The sequence below is a fragment of the Molossus molossus genome, unplaced genomic scaffold, assembly GCF_014108415.1.
Source record: "Molossus molossus isolate mMolMol1 unplaced genomic scaffold, mMolMol1.p scaffold_m16_p_34, whole genome shotgun sequence".
Taxonomy (NCBI): Eukaryota; Metazoa; Chordata; class Mammalia; order Chiroptera; family Molossidae; genus Molossus; species Molossus molossus.
The window spans coordinates 736,020-762,156 of record NW_023425371.1 but is presented as its reverse complement, the minus strand read 5'-3'; the positions used below and the strand labels follow the sequence as shown (position 1 = coordinate 762,156).

Genomic DNA, 26,137 nt, shown 5'->3' with positions numbered 1-26,137 from the left:
GGCATGTGCCCTTATGAGGAATTGAACAGGCACCTTTCAGTCCATGGGACGATGCTCAATCCACTGAACCACACCAGCTGGACACAGCCATTATCCTCAACATGTCCTCTGTTCCCTCATCTCTTGCTGAAATCCTACTTAAATGTATGTTAGACTTTCTCACTTTATCCCCCATGTTTCTTTTTTTTTTTTAATCCTCACCCGAGGATATTTTTCCATTTTTTGTACAGATAGAGTGGGAGGGAGACAGAGGAAGGGAGAGAGAGAGAGAGAGAAACATCGACGTGAAGGGACACATTGAGTGGCTGCCACCCGCACGACCAACCAGGGCCGGGGACAAACTGCAACCGAAGTACGTGCCCTTGGCGGGAACCGAACCCGGGTCTCTCCGGACCATAGGCTGACGCTCTAACTGCTGAGCCAAACTGGCCAGGGCTCCCCCATGTTTCTTAACCTCCATTTCTGTCTCTAGGTTTGCAGACAAAATATTTTAGATAAATTTCTTTTTAGATAATTTCTTAAATTCAATTTCCCAATGCATTAATGTTTTCAGCTGTATCTAATCTGCTGTTCAACCTGACTGAGGAAGTTTTCATTTCTATTATTCTTTTTTTCATTTCTAGAGGTCTGATTAGTACTTCTTCAAATCCTCAGCTATTACCAATCATTTCTATTCATTTCTGTCGACCATATTTTAAATTCTCAAGTGCTCATTTGTTCTGTAACTATTGATTTTTTCATACCAATCCGTTCTCTCCTTTTATTTATTTAATCCTCACCTAAGGTTATTTTTCCATTAATTTTAAGATACAGTGGGAGGGAGGGAGGGAGGGAGCGAGCGAGAAACACATTGATCAGTTGCCTCACGCACAACTCCAACTGGGGCTGTAGACTGAACCTGCAACTGAGGTATATGCCCTTGACCAAAATTCGAACCCGCAACTCTTTGGTCCACAGGCCTATGCTCTAACTGCTGAGTCAAAACAGCCAGGGCTTTCCTTTTAATACAAATAATTTCAAATGTTTCTTTAGACTAATTATACTTAACATTTTTTTTCTTTTGTTTTTTGAATTAAATAGATTTCCTCCTAATCAGTCCTTCTCTTTGGTGGTCATTGGTTACACATTCATGGTTTTGAATAATAACAGGTTGGTTCACAAAGGTAATTGAGGTGGATTTCCTGTATTAGTATATTGATCTTTTTCCTAACACATACATCCCTTGCCTGAAACGGTTGATTTAGAGATCTTTGTAACTGGAAAGCTTCATTTAGGGTTCAGGAGAAGAGAGACCTCAAGACAAGCCGGAGCCCTGGTCCTCTCATCACCTCCCACCCCCAAAAAGAAGTGCTTTATTTTGTGTGTGTAGCATTTTTTTATTTCCATCTTGAAAACAGTTAACTCTTCTTCCACCGCTCACAAGACTGCTTTTAAGGTCTGGTATTTTCTCAGAATCTATGCCACTTTTCTCTTAGGTATCAGCTCCCAACTAGGGCTTCTAGTCAACTGTTCATTTCCTTAGCAAACATTACCGTTTTTGCTATTTTGGTTTTCTTTTTGAGGGGATGGGTGGAACTCCAGATGGAAAGCTCTGTATGAGAACCAGCAAGGACAGGGGTGGAGGGGCCGCAGGTGGAAGAACGACTCAGGTTCCCACCACTGTCTGCATTCCACGCCTGTTCTCTGTGAGGCTGAGCGGAAGTCTGGGATCTCTCTTGGAGCTCCTGAGGACAGTTCCCACCAGTCCTAGAGCTTCTTCCTGTTTGTTTCATTATTTTATTTTTCTGGGTCATGACCTTCCCTGTCCATGATTATTTAATAGGAGGGTCCTATCTACTCTCTGTTTTCCAGAAACTCAATTGAGGTTTTGGTTTGTTGATGCATCCTTTTTTGTCCTCAGTGCTATTACAGATGTAGTTTGATTGCTATAACTTTATGATAATCTATTTATTTATTTATTTATTTAATCCTCACCTGAGGATATTTATCCATTTATTTTCAGATAGAGCGGGAGAGAGAGAAACATTGATGTGAGAGAGACATACAATTGGTTGCCTCCTGCATGACCTCAACCAGGGCTGGGGATTGACCCAGAACCCAGGTACGTGCCCTTGACTGGAATCAAACCCACAACTCTTTGGTCCATGGGCCGATGTTCTAACCGCTGAGCCAAACCAGCCAAAGCATTTTATGCTAATTTACATGGGGTTCTATTCTGATGAGAGGGGAGGTGCCCTTGCCCAGTCTGCCACTTAAACAGGGCATGCGCAATGCTTAATAAGCTTTGATTTTCTAAACTTAACCAGTGATTCAGCAAACTGACTCAAGTATCAATCTTTTAAAAAATTTGGATTAAAAATAGTTTTATGTTTAATTTTTACTCTTTTCTCTTAGTATCTATATAATATAACATCTCTAATTTCAGGGGAAAAAAAGAAGCATTGACCTAAAGTGGAAGGACAGTTCATCAATCCACACATCTATATTTTGTGTTTGGTTTCTCTGAAGTTCGGGGCTTTCTATTTTCTACATATTTACTAGAGTCACGATTCCAAACATGGTAAGGATTTCAAATCAAATGCAAGGAGCAGCAGGGGCAGTGCCGGTGGGACCAGCTCCCTGCAGCTGCGCCGCGCGTGAATGCTCAGATTTTAACAGTGACACTACCTGCATAGAGATGTGCTTGGCCTTTGGGGAGGATTCATTTATTTATTTTTTTAATGTATTTCTTTATTGATGTTAGAGAGAGAGGAAGGGAGAGGGAGAGAGATAGAAACATCGATGAGAGAGAACATCGACTGGCTGCCTCCTGCATGCCCCCCACTGGGGATCGGGCCCACAACCTGGGCATGTGCCCTGACTGGGAATCAAACCAGTGACCTCTTGGTGCACGGGTCGACGCTCAACCACTGAGCCACACCGGCTAGGCAAGGAGGATTTATTTTTTAAAATATAAAAAAAAACAATCTCCCTATCCCAGAAAAGAAAACTCCAATCACAGATTTCCTTAGGCACTGAAATGCCAGAGGGTTTCATGCCACACAAGGCAGGTGCCCTCGCACTCCGCAGACCGCGGTCTGTTGTCACATAACCCGGGCGCAGTTTTAGCATGTCAATGTTAGGGCATGCTGGAAAACACGCTGCATGCACACAAGACCCACAGTGCACAGTCACTGGACAAGAACTCAATCTCAAATGAAGTAATAGAAGCAATCCTTTTTGGGGTCAAGGTAATGGGATGAAAAGTCTGTTGTCTTTGGGGCAGACATCCCTGCATTTAAATTTTACTTGTCATTTTTTTTTTTTTTTAGCCACTAGAAACTAGGCTGGTTAGTAACCTCAGAATCTCATTTTCATCATGTGCAAAATGGGGACCATAATGCCTGTCTCATCCAGTTACTGCTAGAATCAAGTGAAATAACACATGTCAAGCTGCTGGCACATAGAAGAGACTTGACACTTATTTCTTTTGTTCTTCTTAATGTAAAAACTCCAAAAAACTGTAAGCTGAGAGAAGGTACATGTATTTACCTATTTTATCCTTCCTCTGCCCTGAACTGTTTACGTTCAGATGAAAGACACAGTTAAGGAAAGTCGTTGCGATTTTCTATATGCGTTAGTCTGGCACAGGGTGCCAGACCTCAACTCATGGACTTAGCCATGCATTTCTTCTGGATCCTTTTCTTACTATTGAATTTTTTTTTTTTCCTTTAGATTTCAAGACCCTGAGCATTCCTTCTCTTTGCTGGCTGGTACCTGTGCTCACAGCAAATTCCCAAAGAGGGTGAGGTAATTCAGTGATATTTCCGACGCATCGCTATCCGTCCGTTGTCACCCTCCCCTGAGCTTTCTTCAGCTGTGCACGAGAGGTCTGGGGCTTCCTAACATGTGTCTGAATGTCTTTCTCCCCAACCCTTCTGCCCTCACAGAGGTTCAGTGGGTGAGCCTCAGTTCCAAAGACACATCTATGAGCTCAGAGAGATTTTCATGTTCAAACACAGCTTTGTAATTGGCACGGGGTACTCTCAGCTGACTGGCTGGTCCTAGACGAACAAAGCCCAGTCTTTGTGGATGTTGTTCATGACATGAATGAGATAGCTTGTGTCTTTTTAATGCTCAAGAAAACATTAATAACAATTAGTGCTGCCAAAGAAGAGAATGAAAACACTACTTCATGGAATGATAACATCCTCTCTTTGACCAGGAAACACGTGACACTGGATTCAATAAGGAAATTCCTTCCTAGACCCTTGAGTCTGTCTGTCTCAGAGAGTGCTTGGTTTCTTCATGGATTCTAAGGCCATTAATCTCGAGGTCTTCTGATTGGTTCTCTTTTTTTGCCCACATTTTTTCTTTTGATTTACATAACTCATTAGTGTCTTTGAAAAAGTTTTTGCCCTCCACACAGACCAGAAACCAACTATAATAAAAAATTATGTTCCTTCAACCTATGACTATTTTGAAACTCACCCACCATTTTATACTCTGGCCCTCCTTCCCTTGAAAAAAGATAGAGGATCCCTCAAGGTCACCATGAATCTTATGCCTTTGGGAAATAACTGAACAAAGGGCCCTCTTTTTCCCCATTTGATTTTGTTTTTAAATTATTTTACACCTATTGTTTATTGCATGCATTGCCCCTCTTCACCCTCTACCTCTACCCCCTCCCCCTTACACGTATAAAGCTGTAGAGAGATGCCTTTCTTACTTGGATTATTGTGTCCGGAGGAAACGAGTTGAGAGTCCTAAAAGAACAAGAAATATCAATTAATTTTCTCATTTTGAACTTCCAAAATCTAGGATGAATGTGAGCTATAGTCCTGGTCATTCAGAAATGAATCATTGGTCAATTTCTACCAGTGACTGTAATAAAAACCATTTGCAGGAATGTGCTTGCTAAAAAGTTCTGGCAATATAGTTCACAATCACTTTCTCCTTTGTATTATGGACCTTTTGTTTTGTTTATTGAGGTGAAATTCACGTAACACAAAATTAGCCACTTTAAAGGGACCAAGTCAGTGGCACTTAGTACATTCATAATGTTGTACAACCACCAATTCGTTTTACTTGCAAAATATTTCCATCATTCCAAAGTCAAACTCCTTAGCACTAAGCAGTGTCTTGCTAATGCCACCTCCCCTCAGTCCCTGACAACCACTAGTCAGCATGCTGGCTCTGTGAATTTATCTAGTCTGGATATTACATAGCAGTGGGATCATGTACTATGTGATCTTTTGTGTCCGGCTCCTTTTGCTTTGCTTGTTGTGGAGATTCATCCATGTCACAGCCTGTATCCGTAATTCACTCCTTTTTATGGCTGAATAATATGCCATTGTGTGTGTGTTTACACAACAGTTTGTATGAACAGATCCATGCACCTGTTAATGCACATTTGGGCTGTTTCTGCCTTTTGCTATTGTGAGTAGTACTGCCACAGACACACATGTATGTGCACTTGTTTGAGTCCCTGTCTTCAATCCTTTTTGGTGTATATGTAAGAGTAGAAGTGCAGGTTCATGTGGTGATTCTTTGTTAAATTTTCTGAGGGACCGCCGAGCGGTTTTCTACAGTGGCTGCATCCTTCTGCATTCCCGCTGGCGATGTGTGAGGGTTCCAATTGCTCCACAGCCTCACCAACACTTGTTATTTTCTGTCTTTTAATTTTTAAAACTTTTATTTTAGCCATCCTAGTGGATGTGAAATAGTTTCTCATTGTGGTTTTGCTTTATACTTCCCTAGTGACTAATAATGTTGAGCATCTTTTCTCTTTTCAACCAGGACTCTTTTTAAAAAAACAACAAAGCAGCTTTATTGAGGTATAAATGACATAAGCTGCACATACTTCAAGTACACAATTTGATAATAAATAGCATTAAAAGAACGCTACTATTATTTTCTTGACTCAAGGAGTGTTCCATTAAGTAACACTTAGTGTTTAAACACAGACGAGTATTATCTAGTCATTAAAGACAATTCAGAGAAACAGAAAAGTATACAGAAGTTGTTTGTAACCCCGAATGAGGTCGTTTCTGAGGTTAATCTGCTGCTTTTGGTTGGCCAGTGTGATTCAAGTGTGTGTTACCGGCAGTCATGTGCACCAAAGGGACCACTTCTGGCTACTTAGATTTCCAGATGGAAATTTCTTCTTCTCCATCTTTAAATTCCGAATTCCCCAAACCTAAATGCTTGTTTGGTATATGGGACTCTTAAAGCTCCTTTATATGTGCTATACTGAGCTGGGAAGTCAAGTCTGTACACATCCTTTTGCTGAAGACAGAAATCACCAAGCACACTGGTGTCTGAGAAAGCACTTCAGTGGAGCACCATGACGACGTCTATTTCCCACCAAGTTTAACATGCCATCAAACTGTGAGGCTGCACGGTCTCAGCGACCACTAGGAAAGAACACTGCTGCCAATTAGCTGCAAGATGCCACCAGCTGTAAACACAACCTGATTTTTAGGGAACTTAAAATGTGAACAACCATGCACCTTAGATCGATAAAACACAGTCGTTCTTAAGCCTTCTTGCTGACAAGGACACTTCTTACACTGTGTGAGCATAACTTCCAAACAGCTTTTTGGAACCATCTGAAGACTGGACCACTTATACCTCTCCCTTGTTTGTCTACCAACCCATCGTTAGAACTATAAAAGGCAATAAATGGAAATATATCTTCTCTTATTTTCAGACCTCCCCCCCAAAAAACATTAAGCTAATTTCCAGAGGAAAAAGAACCGTCTGATTTCATTAGGCCTCCCTTCACCCCCACCAATCACTTTCTTCTGAATCTTATTCTATAAAGCTCAAAATAGTTAAAATAATATTATTTACAATTAATTTCAATGTTTCACTTGAGGTAATGCTAAATATTGAGTTTTTGGTCTAGACATTTTGGGGTAGTTTTTAAAAATTTTATTTTATTTTTCTATCACTATTGCCTCTAGGCTCTCTTCCACCTCCTCCTTCCCCCCACAATCACCACACTGTTGTCCGTGTCCATGAGTTCTCTCTCTCTTTTTGGCTCAATCTCCCCACCACCCCATCCCCGACTCCCCAACAAAGCTGTCTGTCTGCTCTCTGTCTATGAGCGTGTCTCTATTTTGCTTGGTAGTTCAGTTTATGTAGTTTTTGAAGCACGCTAGCAACCCAAAAAAGGAGGTGAACTTTCCAACAGAGAAGCACTTCCCTTCACCCCTGCTGGCTTTCATTCTCCAGGCACAAAGAGAAAGCAAGTGTATTCTTGTTTCTGTAACCATGCTAGAATTCTTCTGTACAATGCTTTAAAAGTCAATCAGCAAGCTCAGTTTCACACCAGGTCTGATCCCATCAGATTCAGAATCCACTGCTATGTGAGCTGTTTGTGCAATGCCATTAGGTTTGCCTGTATACCTTCTGAGGATGGGGACAATTGTACAATTTTGAGTTCTTTACCTGCATTTCAAAATTTAAGAGTCTGCTATAGAAACAAAGGAAAATGGACAAAGCAAATTCTTTTTCTCCCCTTGGTTGAAATACCCAATAATGGCAGCCGACCTAAAGAAGTCATGCATTCTTTTCTCTACCAAATTCAATTACTTTTGAGATTTGAAGAATGAGGCAGACATGTCTGGTAGTATTTGTCTAGGAAACAGAGACTCCAAATTAAGTGTTCAGAGAACAGAAGAAATATCCAAATTCAGTAACAATTGACTTTACTATATGTTATGTCCTTCAATACCCAGACAAATTGGGGAAATTCTCGGAAGTATTTAGCTAATTAATTTAGTGGTACTGGCAACAGTTAAATCAACTTTTCTTGTGAGGTCAAACTTCCCCTTTAATCTTAATAAGGGCTTAATTTAATTATTTATTACTCATTTAGGAGATTTTACCCCTCAAATTTTATAAACAATTCTAGCTCCCACACACGAGCAATACAGTGGTAATCTCAAACATTAATAATCTATCTAGTTAAGGATACGCAAGCCTCCAGCTAGCTGACAGAATACTAATTAGTTGAGATACAGGTTGGAAGAGGTACAGTATGTGTCAAAATTAATGACAGCTTTTGCCGTAGGCAGAAAAAGGGCCCCCCAAAGATGTCTGTATCCTCATTCCTGGACCCTGTGAATATGTTACTTCTCATGGCAAAAAGGACTTTGCAGCTGTGATTGAACTGATGATTCTGAGATGGGGGATTATTCTGGATTATCCAGGTAGGCCTGATATAATCACAAAGGTCCTTCTATGGGAACGAAGGAGGCGGGAGAGTCAGAGGAGATGTGACAGGAAGTCAGAAGTTGGAGTGATGAGGGCCGGGCGCTAAGTGGCAGGGGCAGCCTGGAGAAGCCGAGACAGGCAAGAAAAAGAGGTCTCCCCTGGAACATTCCGAAGGAACATAGCCCTGCCAACACCTTGATTTCAGCCCTGTAAATCAGCCCTGCTGACTGCTGACTTCCAGAGTTGTAAGTTAATAAATTTGTGTTGTCTTAAGTCACTAAGTTTGTGGTAGTCTGTTACAGCAAAAACAGAACACTAATGTGGTCTTATTTCATTTGTATAAGATAATTACTTACTAAAAGTTTTCTGAACGAAAAGCATTATTAAAGTCATGCCATGTTCCTACACTTTGTAAAATCACTTAATTTTTTTCTCTTGGGCGAGGCAAAAAGATCTAGAGTTGAAACAGTTCCATAGAAATCCTATAGTAGTCCTAAAGAGAAGACATATATTTTTGTTTCATTTGAATTAGAAATTCTGTACCATATATGATAGTTTAAATGTAGTATTTTGGGTGAGATACTTGTAACTTGCTTTCTGCCTTGAAAAATGAATTTCTGTACTAATAATCTGAGGTCTCAATTTTATCTCACGAGTTAAGTGGTTGCTTAAACATAACAATTTACATTCATCAAAGTAAATCTGCATAATCGTTTTGGAAAAGTCACAATAAAATATGCTTTGAAGTACGAGTTCAATTATATCAGAAAATGTATTTATACCATGGATATGTTTACATAGCAAAAATGCTAACCTGATTGTATTTTGGGTCAAGCCATGATTTGGGCCAGATTATGTACAAAAATTGTAAGAATTACTGCAGTGCATTTTAAGTGTGGAATGCCATTGGAAAGTTTTGACTACTAAAGTGACAAGAGGAGATTTTTGTTTTAAAAATATGGAAAGATAATGTGTGGAGAACAGACTGTATCGGGCTGAGGCTGGAGAACTGAAATGGTCCAGGCTGGAGGGGATGATGACATAAATGAGTGGGGGGCAGAGCAAGTGTGCAAACAGGGAGACCAGTTGGGAGGCGATTACAATTAACTCCTGCAGGAGGTGATGGTGGTGTAGACTAAGGTCATAGCTGTGATGGCAGGGGAAGCATGTAGACTCAGGAATAAAATAAGTATTTTTACATGACTTCATGATGGCTTGGATGTGTGGTTTGAGAAACAGAGGAGTCAAGGATACTGTACTGGGTTAAATAGTGTCCCTCAAAAGCTCATGTCCACTCAGAATCTGTGAATTTGTCCTTACATGGATATTATAGGAGCCTTGCAGGACAAAGATTAGTATGGGCCCTAAATCTAATGGCTGCTGTCCTTATAAGAGGAGGGAGTTCTGGACACAGACTCACAAAGACAGTCACTTGACTACAGAGGCAGAAATCGAGTGATGCAGCTATAAGCCAAGGAATGTGACGAACTACTAACCAGGGGCTGGAAGAGGCAGGGAAGGGTTCTCTGGAGCCTTCAGAAGGCAGAGCCCCACTGACACCTTGATTTCTGACATCCTGCCTCTAGAACAGTGAGAGAATACATGTCTTTTATTTTAAGCTCCCTGGGGTGTGCACTTTGTTATAGGTGCCCCAGAAAACTAATTCAGATGGCTACAAGGCACATGGCCTGAGCCAACAGCAACAATGGAGGAAGCACTCACCAGGAAACACTGGGCTGGATGGCTTGTGGGGGAATACAGCTCAACTCTGATGTGTCGAGCTTGAGATGTGGGTTTGCTATCTAAGTGGAGACGTTGAATAGGTAAGTAGAAACACAAGTATGGAGTCTGGGGGTGGAGAAGGGGCTAGAGATACTAATTTAGAAGCTGTCGGCTCGGGGTGCAGAGTATTTAAGGCACCAGGCCTACATGAGATCCCTGGAGAAATGAATGGATGTGGGGAGGGAGGTGGGAGGATTAAAGGCAACTGCAGAAAAGGTCTGCTAGAAACTTTAGATCAAGAATGGACTAAAAATCTGCTGGAAAATAAACCCTAGCAAAACAATAAACACATTTTAAAAAGAGGAAGACTTGAGACACAAGACACTATGATAAATTAAGGAACTAACAAATAACTGTCAAAGCAGAATGCTAGAAACAGTCACAATAATGATAATTGGAAATATTGTAGACGATCTCAAACTGAGGGATGGTGGTGAAGGAGACCAAACTAAAACTGTTCCGTTTTGGGATAGGATATAGATACTAATTAAATGTAGCAATTGATAAAAAGAATTCAAATAGGTTGATATATTAAAATTTAAAGGTACCAAGCCGGTGTGGCTCAGTGGTTGAGCATTGTCCCATGGACCAAGATGGTTGCTGGTTCAATTTCTGGTCGGGGCTGTGGGCTTGATCCCCAGTGAGGGCATGCAGGAGGCATCCGATCAATGTGTCTCTCTCATCGATGTTTCTATCTCTCTCTCCCTCTCCCTTTCTCTTTAAAATCAATAAAGAAAAAAAAATGTAAAGACAATTACTAAAAAAAAGAATATTATGTGTATGTTTGAAAACCCTAAGGAGGAAAAAAGAAAAAAAGAAAGATTAAGTAACCCAAGAAGAGGTAGAAATTTTGAATAAGCCAATAGGCATGGAAGTACATGAAAAAAAGTAGAGGTAGAGGTAGAGAGAGGGAGAGGACATCCTGGGGAAGAAGGAGGTGGGGGAGGCTCAGGTGTGCTCTCTAGAGACAGCCAGCACAGATCTTCTCTTCTCCTCTTAGAATAAAACTCCACAGCCCTGGCCGGGTGGCTCTGCTGGTTGGTGCACCTTCCTGTGCACCAAAAGGTTGCAGATTCGATTCCCAGTCAGGGCACATACCTAGGTTGTGGGTTCGATCCCAGTTGATCCCCAGTCAGGAAGTGTGCAAGAGGCAACTGATGATGTTTCTCCTTCTCTCTCAAAATCAATGAAAACATACCTTCGGGTGAGGATTAAAAAAAAAAGAAAACTCTTCATACAGTAAGTTTTCTGGATGAGTTATACCATGCCTTTAAGGAGAAAAAATTGGCATGCTATATAAACTGTCCCAGAATTAAAAAAAAAAAAAAAAAAAAAAAGTATAAAGCTAATGAATTTATTATAAGAGGCTATTTTATTCCTGGTATTGAAACTGAACACATACATAGAAAGTTAACTAGTTCAAGTGCATTTATGAACATAGGAGTAGACTTACTAAATTAAACATTAGCATATTTTTTAAAAATTCTTTTTCTTTATTGATTTTAGAGAGAGAGGAAGGGAGAGGAAGAGAGAGATAGAAACATTGATGAGAGAGAACACTGATTGGCCGCCTTCTGCATGTCCCCCACTGGGGATCAGGCCTACAACCTGGGTATGTGCCCTGACCAGGAATCAAACCAGTGCCCTCTTGGTGCATGGGTCAACGCTCAACCACTGAGCCACACTGGCTGGGACAACATTGGCATATTAAGTCCAAAAGCATAGTAGATGAGCAATATACCATAACCAAGGAAATTAATCATGACTATACAGATGGTTAAAAACCAGACAATCAATGTAATTTATTGCATTAACAGCTTAAAGAAAAGCTATGAACATTTCAATATAAGCTGAATAAACTATTCAACTAAACTCAAACTTGTTCCATGTATGTCTGTTCTGGAAAACATCAATGATGCCAGGGACTGGGGTGTGGAGGGATTGACTGCAGAGTGCCAAGGGAGATCTGGGTGGTATTTGTCAAAACTTGCAGGATAGTAAAAAGGGTGAATTTTACTGTCTGTAAATTATACCTTAATTTTAAAATGAAAAGAGAATTCAAACCTTTAAAATGTTCCGAATGCTAGGAACAGACAGAAGCTACCTTGGCGGGACACAGATTATAAAAAGCAATTATTATTCAATAATAATGCCGTGGAATCCTCCTCAACATCATGAATAAGGCAAAGATGTAAGAGGTTCCAGCTGACACAATAAGAATACGACAGAACAAACTTGTTCTTTGCAAAATTCTTCATGACTTCTCAATTCACCCAGAGCAGAGCAGCAGAGTCCCAACAGCCCTACTCTGTCCTCACCTCTGTGTCATTTGCTGTTCCACACCCATCTGCTCTGCCCTAGCCCTGCAGGCCCTGCGGTGCCTCTGACATCCAGGCATGTTCCTGCCGCATGGAACTTGCACCTTCTCTTCCATCTCTGCGAAACTCTCTTCCCCCCTTGTCTGCATGACCTGCTCCCTCACCTCCTTCAGGGAGTTGCTCAAATGCTACCTCCTCAGGAAGGTCTTTCTTATTTATTTTATTTTATTTTAAATCCTTACTTGAGGATATTTTTCCATTTATTTTCAGACAGAGAAGGGGAGAGAGAGAGAGAGAGAGAGAGAGAGAGAGAGAGAGAGAGAGAGAGAGAGAGAGAGAGAGAAACATCAATGTGACAGACACACATTGATTGGCTGCCTCCCTCATGACCCGACCAGGGCCAAACCGCAACCAAGGTACGTGCCCCTGACCAGAATCAAACCTGCAATTCCTTGGCCCACGGGCTGATGCTCTAATCACCAAGCCACACTGGCCAGGGCAGGAAGGTCTTCCTGAAGCTCTCTATTGAAAAGTCACCCAGATCTCCCCTTGGCGCTCTGCAGTCAACCCCCTCCCACGCTATTTTCCAAAATATACATAAATGGAACATGCTTGGGTTTAGCGGAATAGTTTATTCAGCTTGTGTGGAGATGTACTGAGATGTTCAGGAAGGTCTTTCTTAAGGTCTCTACTGAAAATTCATCCATTCTCAGTCACCATCACCATCCATCCTCCTCCTTGTTATTCCTTCTATTTTCCCCTACTAGAAAAATGTAAGTTTACCAAAAAGTCTATTGAAAGGAATTCAGTGAGTAGATATATAAAACCCAGTCAATTTTCTTCACACCATCGAGGACTAATTAGAAAATATAAAAACTTTTAAAAAGCTCATTTAAATAGCAAAGTAAGCAAATATCTTTAAATATCTGAGAATAAACCAAAGAACCAGTGTAAAAGACCTACAAGAAAAAAAAAAATGTTTACCAAAGAACGTGCAAAAAGTTATGAAAAGAAGTGCAGAGAGAGATAAGTTCAAATTCCTGGACAGGAAGATAATATAGTCAGATAGATATACTTGCTTAGATTAAATTAGAAACCAAACAAAATTCCAAGAAGATTTTTATAAGGGGCAACAGGTCATCAAGATGATTCTTAAATTGATCTGGAAGACAAAAATGTACAATAGACAGGACCTTTCAATAACAAAAAAAGGCGTTGGCCTGACCACATGTATGTATAAATAGGTCAGAAATCACCAAGAATTTAAATTAGGAGACAGCTAACTGCGGCCCACAGGCCAAATATAGCCCAGCCTCTGATTTGTTTTGTTTTAAACAATTTAATGCTTTTTAGCATATTCAGAGTTTATTACCATAATAAATTTTAGAATACTTTTATCACTTCAAAAAGAAATCTTTTACCCTTTAGCTATCATGCAACCCCACCTCTCCCCCTCTGAGCTGCAAGCAACCACTAATCTATTCTCTGTCTGTCTCTATTTGCCTATTCTGGACATTTCAGATATATGAAATCAAATAATATGTGGTTGTGTGTTACTGGTTTCTTTCACTTTCACTTAGTATAATGGTTTTAAGGTTTATCCACATTGTATCAAGTATCACCACTTCATTCTTATTTATGCCTGAAAAGTATTCCATTGTAAGAATATATCACTTTTGTTGATCCATTCATCACTTGAAGGACAATTGTGTTGTTTCCATTTATTGGCTATTACGATTAATGCTGCTATGAATGTGTATATCTAAGTTTGGTACAGACATGAGCTTTCCTTCTCTAGGGCATATTATCTAGGAGTGGACTTGCTGGATCACAGGATAATGCAATGCTTGAGGTGCTGTCTACATGATTTTCAAAGAGGCTGTACCACTCTCATGATCCCACTAGCAACTAATAGCAGGGCTTCCAATTTTTCTATACCCATGCTAGCATTTGTTACTGTTTGTCTTTGATTTTAGCTATTTAAGTAGGTATGACTCATTATCTCAATGTGATTTTGATTAATAATAGTGGTAGTATCTTTTCATATACTTATTAGCCATTTGTAGGTGGCTAATAAGTATAAATAAATGTTTGGAGAATTATCTATTTAAATCCTTTGCCCATTCTTAAAATGAGTTAATTATCCTTTTATTGTTGAATTATAAGAGTTATTTATATATTGTACTATCACCTGTTTCTGTAAATAAAATTTTATTTGAACATAGCTACAGTCATTCATTTATGTATGGTCTGCAAAGCCTGAACTATTTACGATTTGAGCCTTTACAGAAAAGTCTGTCAACCTTTGATTTAAACAATAAATTACTGGGAAAGAAGCAGATAACTGTATTGAAAAAAAACAAACAAAACAGGATAGTCCTACAACAAATCTATGTATTTATAAGACATTTAATTATTGATAAGTATGGTATTTCAAAACAGTGGTGGGAACTATGGGCTACTTTTATGAACAGCGTTGTAATAATCTACTAGCCATTGATAAGAATAAACCCAGAATCCTTTGCTACACCATCCACACAACTTAAAAAAAAATTTTGTTTTATCCTCACCTGAGGACATTTTTCCATTTTTTATTCAGATAGAGTGGGAGGGAGAGAGAGAGAGAAACATTGATGTGAAAGGGACACATCGAGCGGCTGCCACCCGCACAACCCAACCAGGGCCAGGGACAAACTGCAACAGGGGTACATGCCCTTAGTGGGAATCAAACCCAGGTCTCTCTGGATCGCAGGCCAACGCTCTAACCGCTGAGCCAAACCAGCCAGGGCCACACAACTTTTTTAAAACCTATAACCAAAAACTATAAAAGACTTAGAATACAACAGAGAATATTGTTAGAATATTGGTGCAGGGAAGATTTTTTAAAAAACGTCTCTGACAAAAATGAAACACTTTGCTAGTATAAAAGGTACATACATCAAGTTACAAGAAAACAGTTGTATCATACATAATAGACACATGAATAAGCTATAAGAAGTTCCTACAAATCATTTTTTAAAATGTGATATGAATGAGCAACGACTATGAATGGGCAGGTGGCAAAGGCAAAACAGTTCCTGCTCAAACTCAGAAACTGGAGAAAGGCAAATGAAAACAATGAGACAGCAATTTTTCACCTAGAAATAAGGACAAAAGCCAGGTAGTATTAAACACTGGCAAAGATGCCTAAGAAAGTATTCTGGAAACACGGTCAAGGGTAACTACACTTCTGATGCCTCTGGCCCCGAAGCTCCCGTCTAGGCATCCGTGCCCGAGGCATTCAAAGAGGCATCTACACGAAGCTGTTTGCTGAAACAGTGTCTGTGATAACAACCAACCATAAACAATCCGAATGTCCATCGAAAGGAGCTTGATTCAAGAAACTACAGCAAATTCATACGATGAAATATTTTGCTGCTGTTAAGAAGAATAAAGAAAACATATATTCACTTGGAAGACTCACCAAATACACTTTGTTAAGAAAAAGAAAAATAATTCTCAGAATGGAATTTATCATTGTGATAATTATAATAAATAATTATTTCACATATTCACGCAGGAAAGTTGTGGTATTATTTTTGTTGTTGTTGTTCCGATAGAGTGGGAGGGCGAGAGAGAGAAACATCGATGTGAAAGGTACACATTGAGTGGCTGTCACCCGCACAACCCAACCAGGGCAGGCGACAAACCGCAACCGAGGTACATGCCCTTAGCGGGAACCAAAACCGGGTCTCTCTGGGCCGCAGGCCAGCGCTCTAACTGCTGAGCCAAACCGGCCAGGGCAAGTTGTGGTATTATTATTTAGCAATGATATTTATGTATTGTGGGTATATGGGGAAAAAAAAATCAACTCTTAGAAAAAATGCTTTTAGTACTATACCATTTATGAGTTTTAGAAACTGCATACGCACATATGTGTATATATAGTGCACAGAGAGTAACTGAAATGGTACACATCAAACTCCTGGTTGTAACCACTAGGTAGTAAAATGAAATAGTGATGAGGGTACTGGAAACTTTCATTATTTGCTCTTTCTATTTGCATAATTTCATCTTTGTAACAAGTATGAAGTGACATGTTAGTTGTATTCAAATAAAACACATTAGACTCACATAAAATTTAAATATATTTTGTGGCTAATTTTTGTGTGTACTTGTCTTTAAAAAATATGGAAATCTTTTCTTTTAAAGTCCGAGATAATATTTTATGCTTTACAAAAGATACCCAAGACAAATTAAATACTACAGGTCCTCAATTCTAAGACACTGATTTTAAGATTCATCATTAATTCAAAGACAGTTTTTCAGGAAAAAACAAGCATATAATCACACTGATTGTACAAAATTATTGTAAGATGCATTTCAACTTCACAAATAGTTTTAGATAAAAATGACAATTATAATAAGCATCACATTTTGCATTAAGTATAGAAGTGTAGGTAAGTAAAATTGCAGTCTTGATTTTCTACTTTGATGAATAAATGTATGTTTGCAAAATGTTGAAAATCAGATCCATATGCCTCTAGCAGGAATATTTATAATGGAAAAGACAATCAAGGGGAAACCCAATGTCCATGAAAAATTCTGCGTGAACTAAGCTTATTGTTCCTGAGTGACACAGGATCTCACCTTATTTGGAAATGAAAATTTGCTTGGTTCCACTTTGCCTGGTGCCTGAATAGCAGAAAGTGGTGGTAGCCAGGTCATCTCCTAAAGGGAGGAAAAGCAAACACTGTAATACAGAGAGTATTTCAAGTAGGCAGCATATAAAGAAGCTATAAAGCCTGCGTTGATAAGGCGTGGAGGGCTAAGATATAAACACGAGATGAATAAGGAATGAAAGGGATCTTAAAAAATGTGAAAGCCACTTTTATGATACCCCCCAATTTTACTAATTCTTTGGTTCCATGGCTATCCTCATGCCCCTTGATACCTTACAATTCAGTGGTTCTCAACCTGTGGGTCATGACCCCTTTGGGGGTCGAACGACCCTTTCACAGCGGTCGCCTAAGACCATCGGAAAACACATATTCCCGATGGTCTTAGGAACCGAGACACCGCTCCTCCACCGCTCCTCGATCCATCTCCAGGCGGGTCCGCCCACATGCAGATCTGCCCACACAACATGAGGAGCTGTATTAAAGGGTGGCGGCATTAGGGAGGTTGAGAACCACTGCACAGTTCTACAATGTTATCCTATTTTCGCTTCAATTAAGCCTGAGGAAAAAGGGGACAACCTGGTGGCAAAGTTCTGTGGGAAATGCCATACGAAGGGGGTTGCTTCTCTGGGACTTGATCCCACAGAATTCACAGGGTGTTTCTAAAGGATGGCATAAGGCACTTTCAACTTTAGAGATCTTTTATTAGACACTCATATTAGTATGAGTTTTCAATAAGCTCGCACACATCACTTTGGTCTTCATAAAAATGTCGTTTATGGAGAAGTGAAGACACAAGTCACACCTATGAAACAAAGAAAGTGTGTTGTGATGTTGACAACAGTATTAAGAAGACAGCTTCAGCTCAGCACGCACTAAGCTGCCACACCCTTTCCCTGAGCTGTGAGGGAGGCGGGTCCTTTCCATCACTTCCAGTATTCTTGTCAGGTCCATCTCCTGGAAGATATTTGCATTCACTGAGTGACTGTGGAATTAAGTTGAATCAATTTCTGATGACCAGGACACTGACTTACAGTTTACAAATAGGTTCTGAACCCGATTTTGGATTTACACCCACTTCCAAACCTCAGCAAGCAAGGAGCAGTGGGCCTACTTTCAGAGAAGTGAGAAAGTCTCTCTGTAGCTGAAGACTTTTCTCTCCTCCCTCAGTTGGAGGTGGGGTGGTGTTGAAAGGGATCTGTCAGGACTTTGGGGTGAGAGTTTCTTGAGGATGATCTTGTGCCTTTTTTCCTTGGGTCACTCTCCTTCCCCGGCACCCCAGATGGTGTACACCCACAGGGGGCACGGGAGAGTGAGGGCAGTCACACCTCCTGGAAGGATTTACTGGCCCTCCATCATCTCCTGCCCATTGCAACACATGTACCACGGGTGGGTGAAGCTCACCCCCCCCCGAGGTGTCCCTTTTCTTCCTGCTGGTACCAAGGTTTCTCCAATGGAAAGCAAAGGAAGACCAGTGACCCTTTCTGGGCCTCTCACCGCACACCCCAAGCATCTGCACATCCTACTCTGTGTCTCGATCCTTGTTCTCTCTTGTGAGGACTATGTCCAGGATCAGAGTAGGTCCTTAGTCCATTTTTCAGTGAATAGAAAATTAAACAGTATCTCTGCAGTGCCTCTATCTTTCTTTCTGGTTACCTGAACTACTGTCCTAATCACACCTTCATTATTATTATTATTTTTTATTTTTTTTATTTTTTATCTTTACCCGAGGACATTTTTGCATTTATCTTCAGGTAGAGCAGGAGGAAAGAAGGAGAGAGAAACATCGACGTGAGAGACACATCAAGTGGCTGCCACCCACAGGACCCCAACCGGGGCCAGGGACAAACTGCAACCAAGGTATGTGCCCTTAGCGGGAACCAAACCTGGGTCTCTCTGGTCCATGGGCTGATGCTCTAACCACTGAGCCAAGCCGGCCAGGGCACACCTTCATTATTTTTTTTTTTTTTTTTTTTTTTATCCTCACCCGAGGACACTTTTTCATTCTTTGTTCAGATAGAGCAGGAGGGAGAGAGAGAGAGAAACATCGATGTGAAAGGGACACATCGAGTGGCTGCCACCCGCACGACCAACCAGGGCCGGGGACAAACTGCAACCGAGGTACATGCCCTTAGCGGGAACCGAACCCGGGTCTCTCCGGACCGCAGGCCAACGCTCTAACCGCTGAGCCAAACCGGCCAGGGCTACCTTCATTATTTTTAACCTGAATTGCTTGAGGAGCTTCCTGATTGGTTCTCTTTCTTCTGTTATTATTAAGCCATCCTCCACACTTCTGTCAACTTATTTTTCCTAAAGTGCGGATCAAAATGGAAAGCGCCACTTCTCCAGTATCTTCATACCATCACATACAGTGGGCCCTCCTTTATCACGGTTAATCAGTTCCAGACTCTACCACAATAAATGAATCTCCCCGAAGTAGGATTCTCTATTTATATACAGTCGTCCCTTGCCACTTTGCGCTGCGGTCTTTTTTTTTTTTTATCCTCACCTGAGGACATTTTTCGATATTTTGTTCAGATAGAGTGAGAGGGAGAGAGAGAGAGAGAAACATCGACGTGAAAGCGACACATCGAGTGGTTGCCACCCACATGACCCAACCAGGGCCGGGGACAAACTGCAACCAAGGTACGTGCCCTTAGCGGGAACCGAACCCGGGTCTCTCTGGACCGCAGGCCAACGCTCTAACCGCTGAGCCAAACCGGCCAGGGCAGCGCTGCGGTCTTTGTGGCTTGTGGCTTCACTCTATCGTGAAGGTCGCAGCATGAAGTGGCGAGGGATGACCGTATACCGAAAACAGTGATGACACCGGCAGTGATGACAACAGTGACTCCTGCTGTGAGTACAGGTTCAGATACCTACACATGAATTCTCTCCTACACACCCAGCCCTTAAAGTAATTACTAGGATATTCATCCTGGAGCTGAGGGAGTCAAAGCTCAAAAAGATTAAGTGATTTGCCCAAGTTCACTCAGTTCACAAACGCCACCACCAGGATGTCCACACACATCTCCTTCCTCCCAATCCAGTGTTGTTTTCCACTCTATTGCATTTGCCCCAGAGACAAACAGTATTCAAATTCAAGGCCTTCTGCAACAAGGTCCCAGGTGTCAGTCTTGTGCCTTTTTGTTAATCCACACACACACCACGTATAAGAAAATGACAGCCTCTGCTTTTACTTATACTACCGTTGGTGTGTGAATGTCCTGCCCCAACTGCCTTCTGGATTTCTACCCATCCATTAGGGCTCATCTCAAACATCATGTATGTCATGGCCTTAGCTGATGCCCTTCTGTTCCAACATGCTATGACAGTTCCCTTCTCATGCTCCTTGAAAGCACTATTTCTCTCTCATTGTAACACTTAGATTCTTTTTCTGCACCTGGTTTTATAAGTATATACCTCTATGTGCGCTTAACCCATTTATTTTCTTCTGATAAATGCAGAATAAAAATCACTAAGGAATTCTAATAATCTCTTTCATGAATATTCAGTTTTACTAAACATAATCCCCAAGGAGGAATCCTAATAATTTCTTAAAAGAATATTCAGATTTACTAAATGTAATTCTTTGAGGATGAACTGCGAATTTCTTCAGAGGGCCAGTGTCTCCTCATCGGCACAGATGAACCTCACAGACTAAGTGCTACGAACTACCTGGCCGACTTGAACCGAATGCCCTTATTTCAATGCAAAACTGTTCACTAACATTATTTTAATTCTAAGTATTTCCATGTCATTTCCCATCTAATTAGTACTGCTTTATATATGAAGGAATAATAAAGACAATAGGGTCACCTGAAACACTTAAATCTATTAGAATTTCCAAAAACAGAATTATTTATATGAACTAATTAAATATTTGTTTTTTAATGACTGTGCAATGACCTTTTAAGACTGATTATCCATTATACTAAAATTCTCCATTAGGGCTGCATGAAAAAATTAAGGGCTAATAGACTATTTCTATTCCCTCTTCTGTCACTTACTAGCTCAGTGAGCTTAGGTAAGTCACATATTCAGTAACTTGTAGTGATCTCAAGCATAGACTTTGAAATCAATCAGATCTCAATTTGTAGTACCTTAGAACCATAGAAAACAGAGATTCTAACTAGCTCATGGTTTAATTATGAGCATTAAATGAGATAATACATATAAAGAGCATAGCATGGTTCTCTTCTGTTTAATCATTCAATAAAAGACGGCACTGATTAATATAGAGCTTAGTTTCAGAATTCTTGTCTCTAAAATAAGAAATAGGCCCTGGCTAATTTGGCTCAGCGGTTAGAGTGTTGGCCCTCGGACCAGAGAGTCCTGGGTTCGGTTCCCGCTAAGGGCATGTACCTTGGTTGCAGTTTGTCCCTGGCCCCGGTTGGGATAGTGTGGGTGGCAACCACTCGATGTGTCTCTTTCACATCGATGTTTCTCTCTCTCTCTCCCTCCCTCTCTCCCTCTTGCTCTATCTGAAGATAAATACAAAAAAAAGTCCTCAGGTGAGGATGATAAAACAAAACAAAACAACAGAACAAAACAAACAAACAAAAAAAGAAATAGAATGCTGAGCTTTAGATGTTGGGAGTCTGGGGATCGAAGAATATATGGAGAAGTGTTTTTACAGAAGAATAAAGTACCGTGCAAATATAATCTGCAATTAACTAGCAATTATTAATACAAACTATATGTTACTAAAACATAAAAGTTATTTAAAGAGATTATTATGCTTCTCAAGTATGATATGTACTTTGTATTGAAGAAAATGTCTCTAAGTCTTCTAATGGGAAGGGCTCTCTGACATAACCATAGTAGTCAGTGAGATAAGATTTTATTACAAGGTGTTTAATTTGTATCTTTTTCTGGTAGTGATTTAATATGTAAGCAAAGGAGAAAATTTCTTAACTGTTAAAATCTCCCTTAGTTTGCCTCACTTCACAGGGAAAGAATGTGATTTTAGTATAAAGCCAATCTTCCCACCCCTGCCTGTGCTCCGGACCTCCCTGCCTCAACCATTCCTTCCCTTCTACTTTGCTCCTGTTTCCTCCACTTGGGTATCCTTCAGTCACAACCTGGTAAGATAGGAAGAGAGAGAGAGAATGTCTAAAGCCAAGTACTCCAGAGTCTAGGTAGCTATTGTCTGATCTTATAAACTCCTCAAATACTTCTTTGATCTGCCTTCCTTCCTTCCTTTTTGATTTTCTTGCAGGTAAGAATGAGGTAACACCTCATTCCCAAGCACTGAGAGGTCCTCAGTTATGAGCCTAGCTTCCTCAAACTGATGGGATTAAGAATCAACATATCTGTGTTAACACAGCCTCACAGTCCCAGCCCTAAGCAGATGTCTTGTTACCCAAGGGACATATTTCAGGGTGTCTTATTTCTTAGAAAGGCGTAAAATGCCAAGTCTCTTTATAGCAAACACACTCCATTTTCTCCTAAATGTAAGAACAGATGGTTAAATGATAAGAGTATAGAATAGAATACTGCATTTCACTAACTGTCCAGCTTTTTCTCCATCTCTCCATTTTCAGGAGGCCATGGGGCATGTACGAGGTTTCCAATTTCATGTCTATTGTATAGTAAGACTGACCGTGAGTCCCCAAAATCTACAGCTTCAAGGTGAATAGACTGTGCTCATTTTGCACAACCCTCCTCTCCCTCCATGTAGCTACTCTGATGTCACCTGCATCAGCCTGTCTTGGGACAGATGGTTGAAACCGAGGACAACCACTCACTAAGCAGTGTCGCTCTATGTTATTTAAAGAGAGAAGAAACAAACATTGCATTTTAGCCTGAAACCTTATCTTAGAATTCAAAATGTATAGTCATGAAGATCTGCAAAGCACATTTAGTTTGCAGATAGAGTCAAGTAGAAAAATTTTGAACAATACTTTCATTTTCCTACTAAAATCAGTGAACAGAAAAACACTTTCCCTGGTCCCCTTCCCTGTCTAGGTTTCCCCACTGCAGCCGATCTCGGCCACTGCCACGGAGTGTTTTCTCTAAAATCTCGCACTCGCTCCGGAGCCTCCAGGGCCCCCGCTCTGTCACCGCGGCGGCAAGGAACGCCGCAGGGTCACGGCCTGCTCCTTTCCTGGACAGGCCTGCCCCGAGCCATTCCTCTGTCCTGCTCTCGCTTTCCTGTGCTGACATTTTTTGGTTTTGCTTTCAGGTTATTCCAACTTCACTTACCTCTCCAGAAAGCTCAGTGACCAGTGCTGTCCCCAGCCAGGGCGACACACTTCACCCTGCTTCACACATGATTTGTGCCGTGTACCTAATATTCACATGCTACCTGGGCTGCGAGCTTTCCTTGTGTGTGTCCCACCCTTGGATCACGCACGTCTTAACCCTTACCGGACTGTAAGCTCTCTGAGGGAAGGGACCGTGTGGTCTAACGCTCTCGTAACCCCTGAAGGCCTAGCGCAATGGGTCCAGTGAAAGGAATTCACGTAATCACTCTGGGTTCTCTGTTTTGCCTGTAAAATGATGGCAACAGTGAATTACACTTGTTCTACCAAACACGTACAACTGTTGCCAGGACTGAGCGAGATGAAATGACTTCTTTCTCTTTCAGCAGCGCCTCAGCACGGGCTGCCAACTCAGAGGTCTGCTGGAAAGGAGAGACTTTCCCCCCAGGCCTGGCAAAGGACCACGGTTAATTCCAGAATTCTTTGTACCAGAAACTAGCTCTTCTCTAAATAAAACGCTGGGCTAATTCTGTCACTTGGGAATGAAATGCAGAGCGCCAGAGCCGGTGTTTGTGTGTGGCACTGGCTGCTGCAATCAGAGTGTTTTTTGTTTTCAGTTTCCATCTCAGAAAATCACTCAGCTTTTCAGTTCTTTCACACGTTTTATCCGCCGAATGACGGTCTGATCAGACAAGTGCTGCCAGCCGCAACACGTGGTAATGTATTACCCTGCCCGTCCTTCGGAGCCCGGAGGCCGGCAGCACAGGAGCACTGGATCTGCGGGGGGAAAGGCGCCCGCAGGCTCGCTCCCGGAGGCTGAGCGCCAGCCCTGGAGTGGATGAAGTGGCAGACTTGCTACTGGGCCTAGAGCGCACGTCCCAATTGTTAACCTAGCCCTGGCCTTGAACTGCGGACTCCAAGGTCAGGCTTGCAGGCTGGGCAGATCTGGGCTCAGAACAGGATCACAGTCAAACCTCTAAGTTTGTGCCTAAATCAACAGAATTCCAAGAATATTATCATTCTGTTACTACAGGAGAAGGATCTATAGTTTGAAAAATAATAGTAAGATAGTGTGTTCTGGCCCATCATTTTGATGGAATATTACTCATAAAAAGATTTTGGAAAAAGAGCAGCTGTTGAAAAAAAAACCTTTCTTACTAAGATTTTTAAAAATGTATTTTTCATCTCATTGAGGCTGCTAAAATTACAAATAAGCAAATAACCAATAAAAACTTGTAATAACACCATTACCAAAAATCACAGCAAAATCTCATTTCTTTAAACGGGGAGCCCAGGAATATGTCCAGTAAACCAAGGTTGACCTGGGAAGGGTCAAAGCTATACATTATTTTCTGGTCTCGTGCATAACCCTGGATGGGAGAATCTCAGATTGGAACACCAACTAATCTAATTCACCACAATGCCAGGGCTTTTAAAACTTATTGCTATGCCCTGCTCTCCATGAGGTTGCTCCCCAATGGATAAAACAGAGGGTGCACCTTGTAGGTAAAGATTAATGGAATCAATTCACAAAGCAGCTTTTGATTTGGGTTTCAGAGTCTGAGGAAGACAAGAAGCACATGTGCATAGATAGTGATATGACTCCATGGGCTTATGGCAGGAAGGAGAGCACCAGGCACTGATGAACAGAAAGGAAGCCTTCAGACTGGCTGAAGGGCACCTCAGACCCATGCATCACACGTGCTCCTTTGTCCGGAGACTTCCAGTTCTCAAACAGCTGAGGCCACCAGGTGTCTGGCTTTGCAATATTTCCTTCACCTTGTGAAGAGTGTTATTCATTGTAAGGAAATCAATTCCATGCGCTGGAGATCCACCTCTTACCTCCCTGACTTCAGCTGTCCCCACAAACTCTGGTCTGTCCATGGAAAAGCATAAGAGCACTGATTGAAGTTGATTCCACCGCTCCTTTTAAAAAAATTATTTCATGCTAGATCCCTTCAATTGGACTTTACTAAAGATTTCTCGTTCTGGATGCAGTTTTGCTGTTTCCAGTTGTCCAGCAGGACGGGCAGACAGACGTGACCTGTCTTACCTCTTGTCCCTCTGTGTTCATTGCACTCCCTGTTCCATCTGTTTACCTGGGACCTTTGGGAACAACAAAAACCATACATTCCTCAAACTCATTTTTAGATTCACCTGCCTTTCAAGGGTCATTTTATTTCTGTGTTTCAAACACACTATACTTCCCATTCTTTGGTTTGGGTAAAGATTGTAGAACTGAACATTGTGTTAAAATGTTACAAATAGTCAAGTCTACATTGGGTTCTCAGAATTTAAAGAAGAAAGCTTTGATACTGAGTGTGCAGATGCAGAAACGTAACACCTCCTGCTAACCCCAGCCAACATCCACTTTGAGTTCCTGCTGCCGCGGGCAGACGCCGGCTGGTTTCCCTGTGCTCTTAGAAACCTCGTGTTCCTGAGGAGAAGCATTCATTGGTCTGATTTTAAAAGAGGCTTAAGAAAAGAATAAAGCATCTTAGGGGTAGTAAGAGGATCTCCCAAATTCTGAATCTGGGGCTGGAACAAATCATTTCTCAGAATAAATCATATTAAGTCTAGGTATATAAGAAGTAAGCTAAATTTCTGACCAGTTCGTGAGAAAGGTTGTTATGAATGATGCTGCTGTTACCTTCCTTCTGATCTCCATAACACCTTTTACTGGTAGCACCAACATCCAGAAATTAGCCTTCCTAATAGATGCGTAGACTAGGGTTAGTCTTGGAAAGAGCTCTGGTTCATAATAATCGGACTGCTCTTTCATATGCATCTCAGGGTAAAGATGGTTTATTTGGGACAGAGGAAGACTATAGAGGCTAGAAGGGGAAGAGGGTGAGAATTACACTCTTGGCCATGTTCATCCCTCACCTAAATCTTTTCCACAGAAGATAATGTGGAAATGTGCATTTGACAAACTCCATGTCTCAGTTACAGAGCAGAACGATAGAACGGAAAA

The 26,137-nt window shown here is 41.2% G+C and overlaps 1 protein-coding gene across 1 annotated transcript in view; it reads right to left on the bottom strand.

Annotated features, from left to right (window-relative positions):
• Positions 1 to 26,137, bottom strand: part of AFF3 (AF4/FMR2 family member 3) — a 538,134-nt gene that overhangs the window by 171,204 nt on the left and 340,793 nt on the right. Inside the window, exons 6-7 of the mRNA XM_036281386.1 lie at positions 16,932 to 17,012; positions 4,709 to 4,745 (exon numbers count right to left, since the gene is read on the bottom strand). Coding sequence (XP_036137279.1) covers positions 4,709 to 4,745; positions 16,932 to 17,012 — 118 coding nt within the window. The remainder of the gene's footprint in view (positions 1 to 4,708; positions 4,746 to 16,931; positions 17,013 to 26,137) is intronic.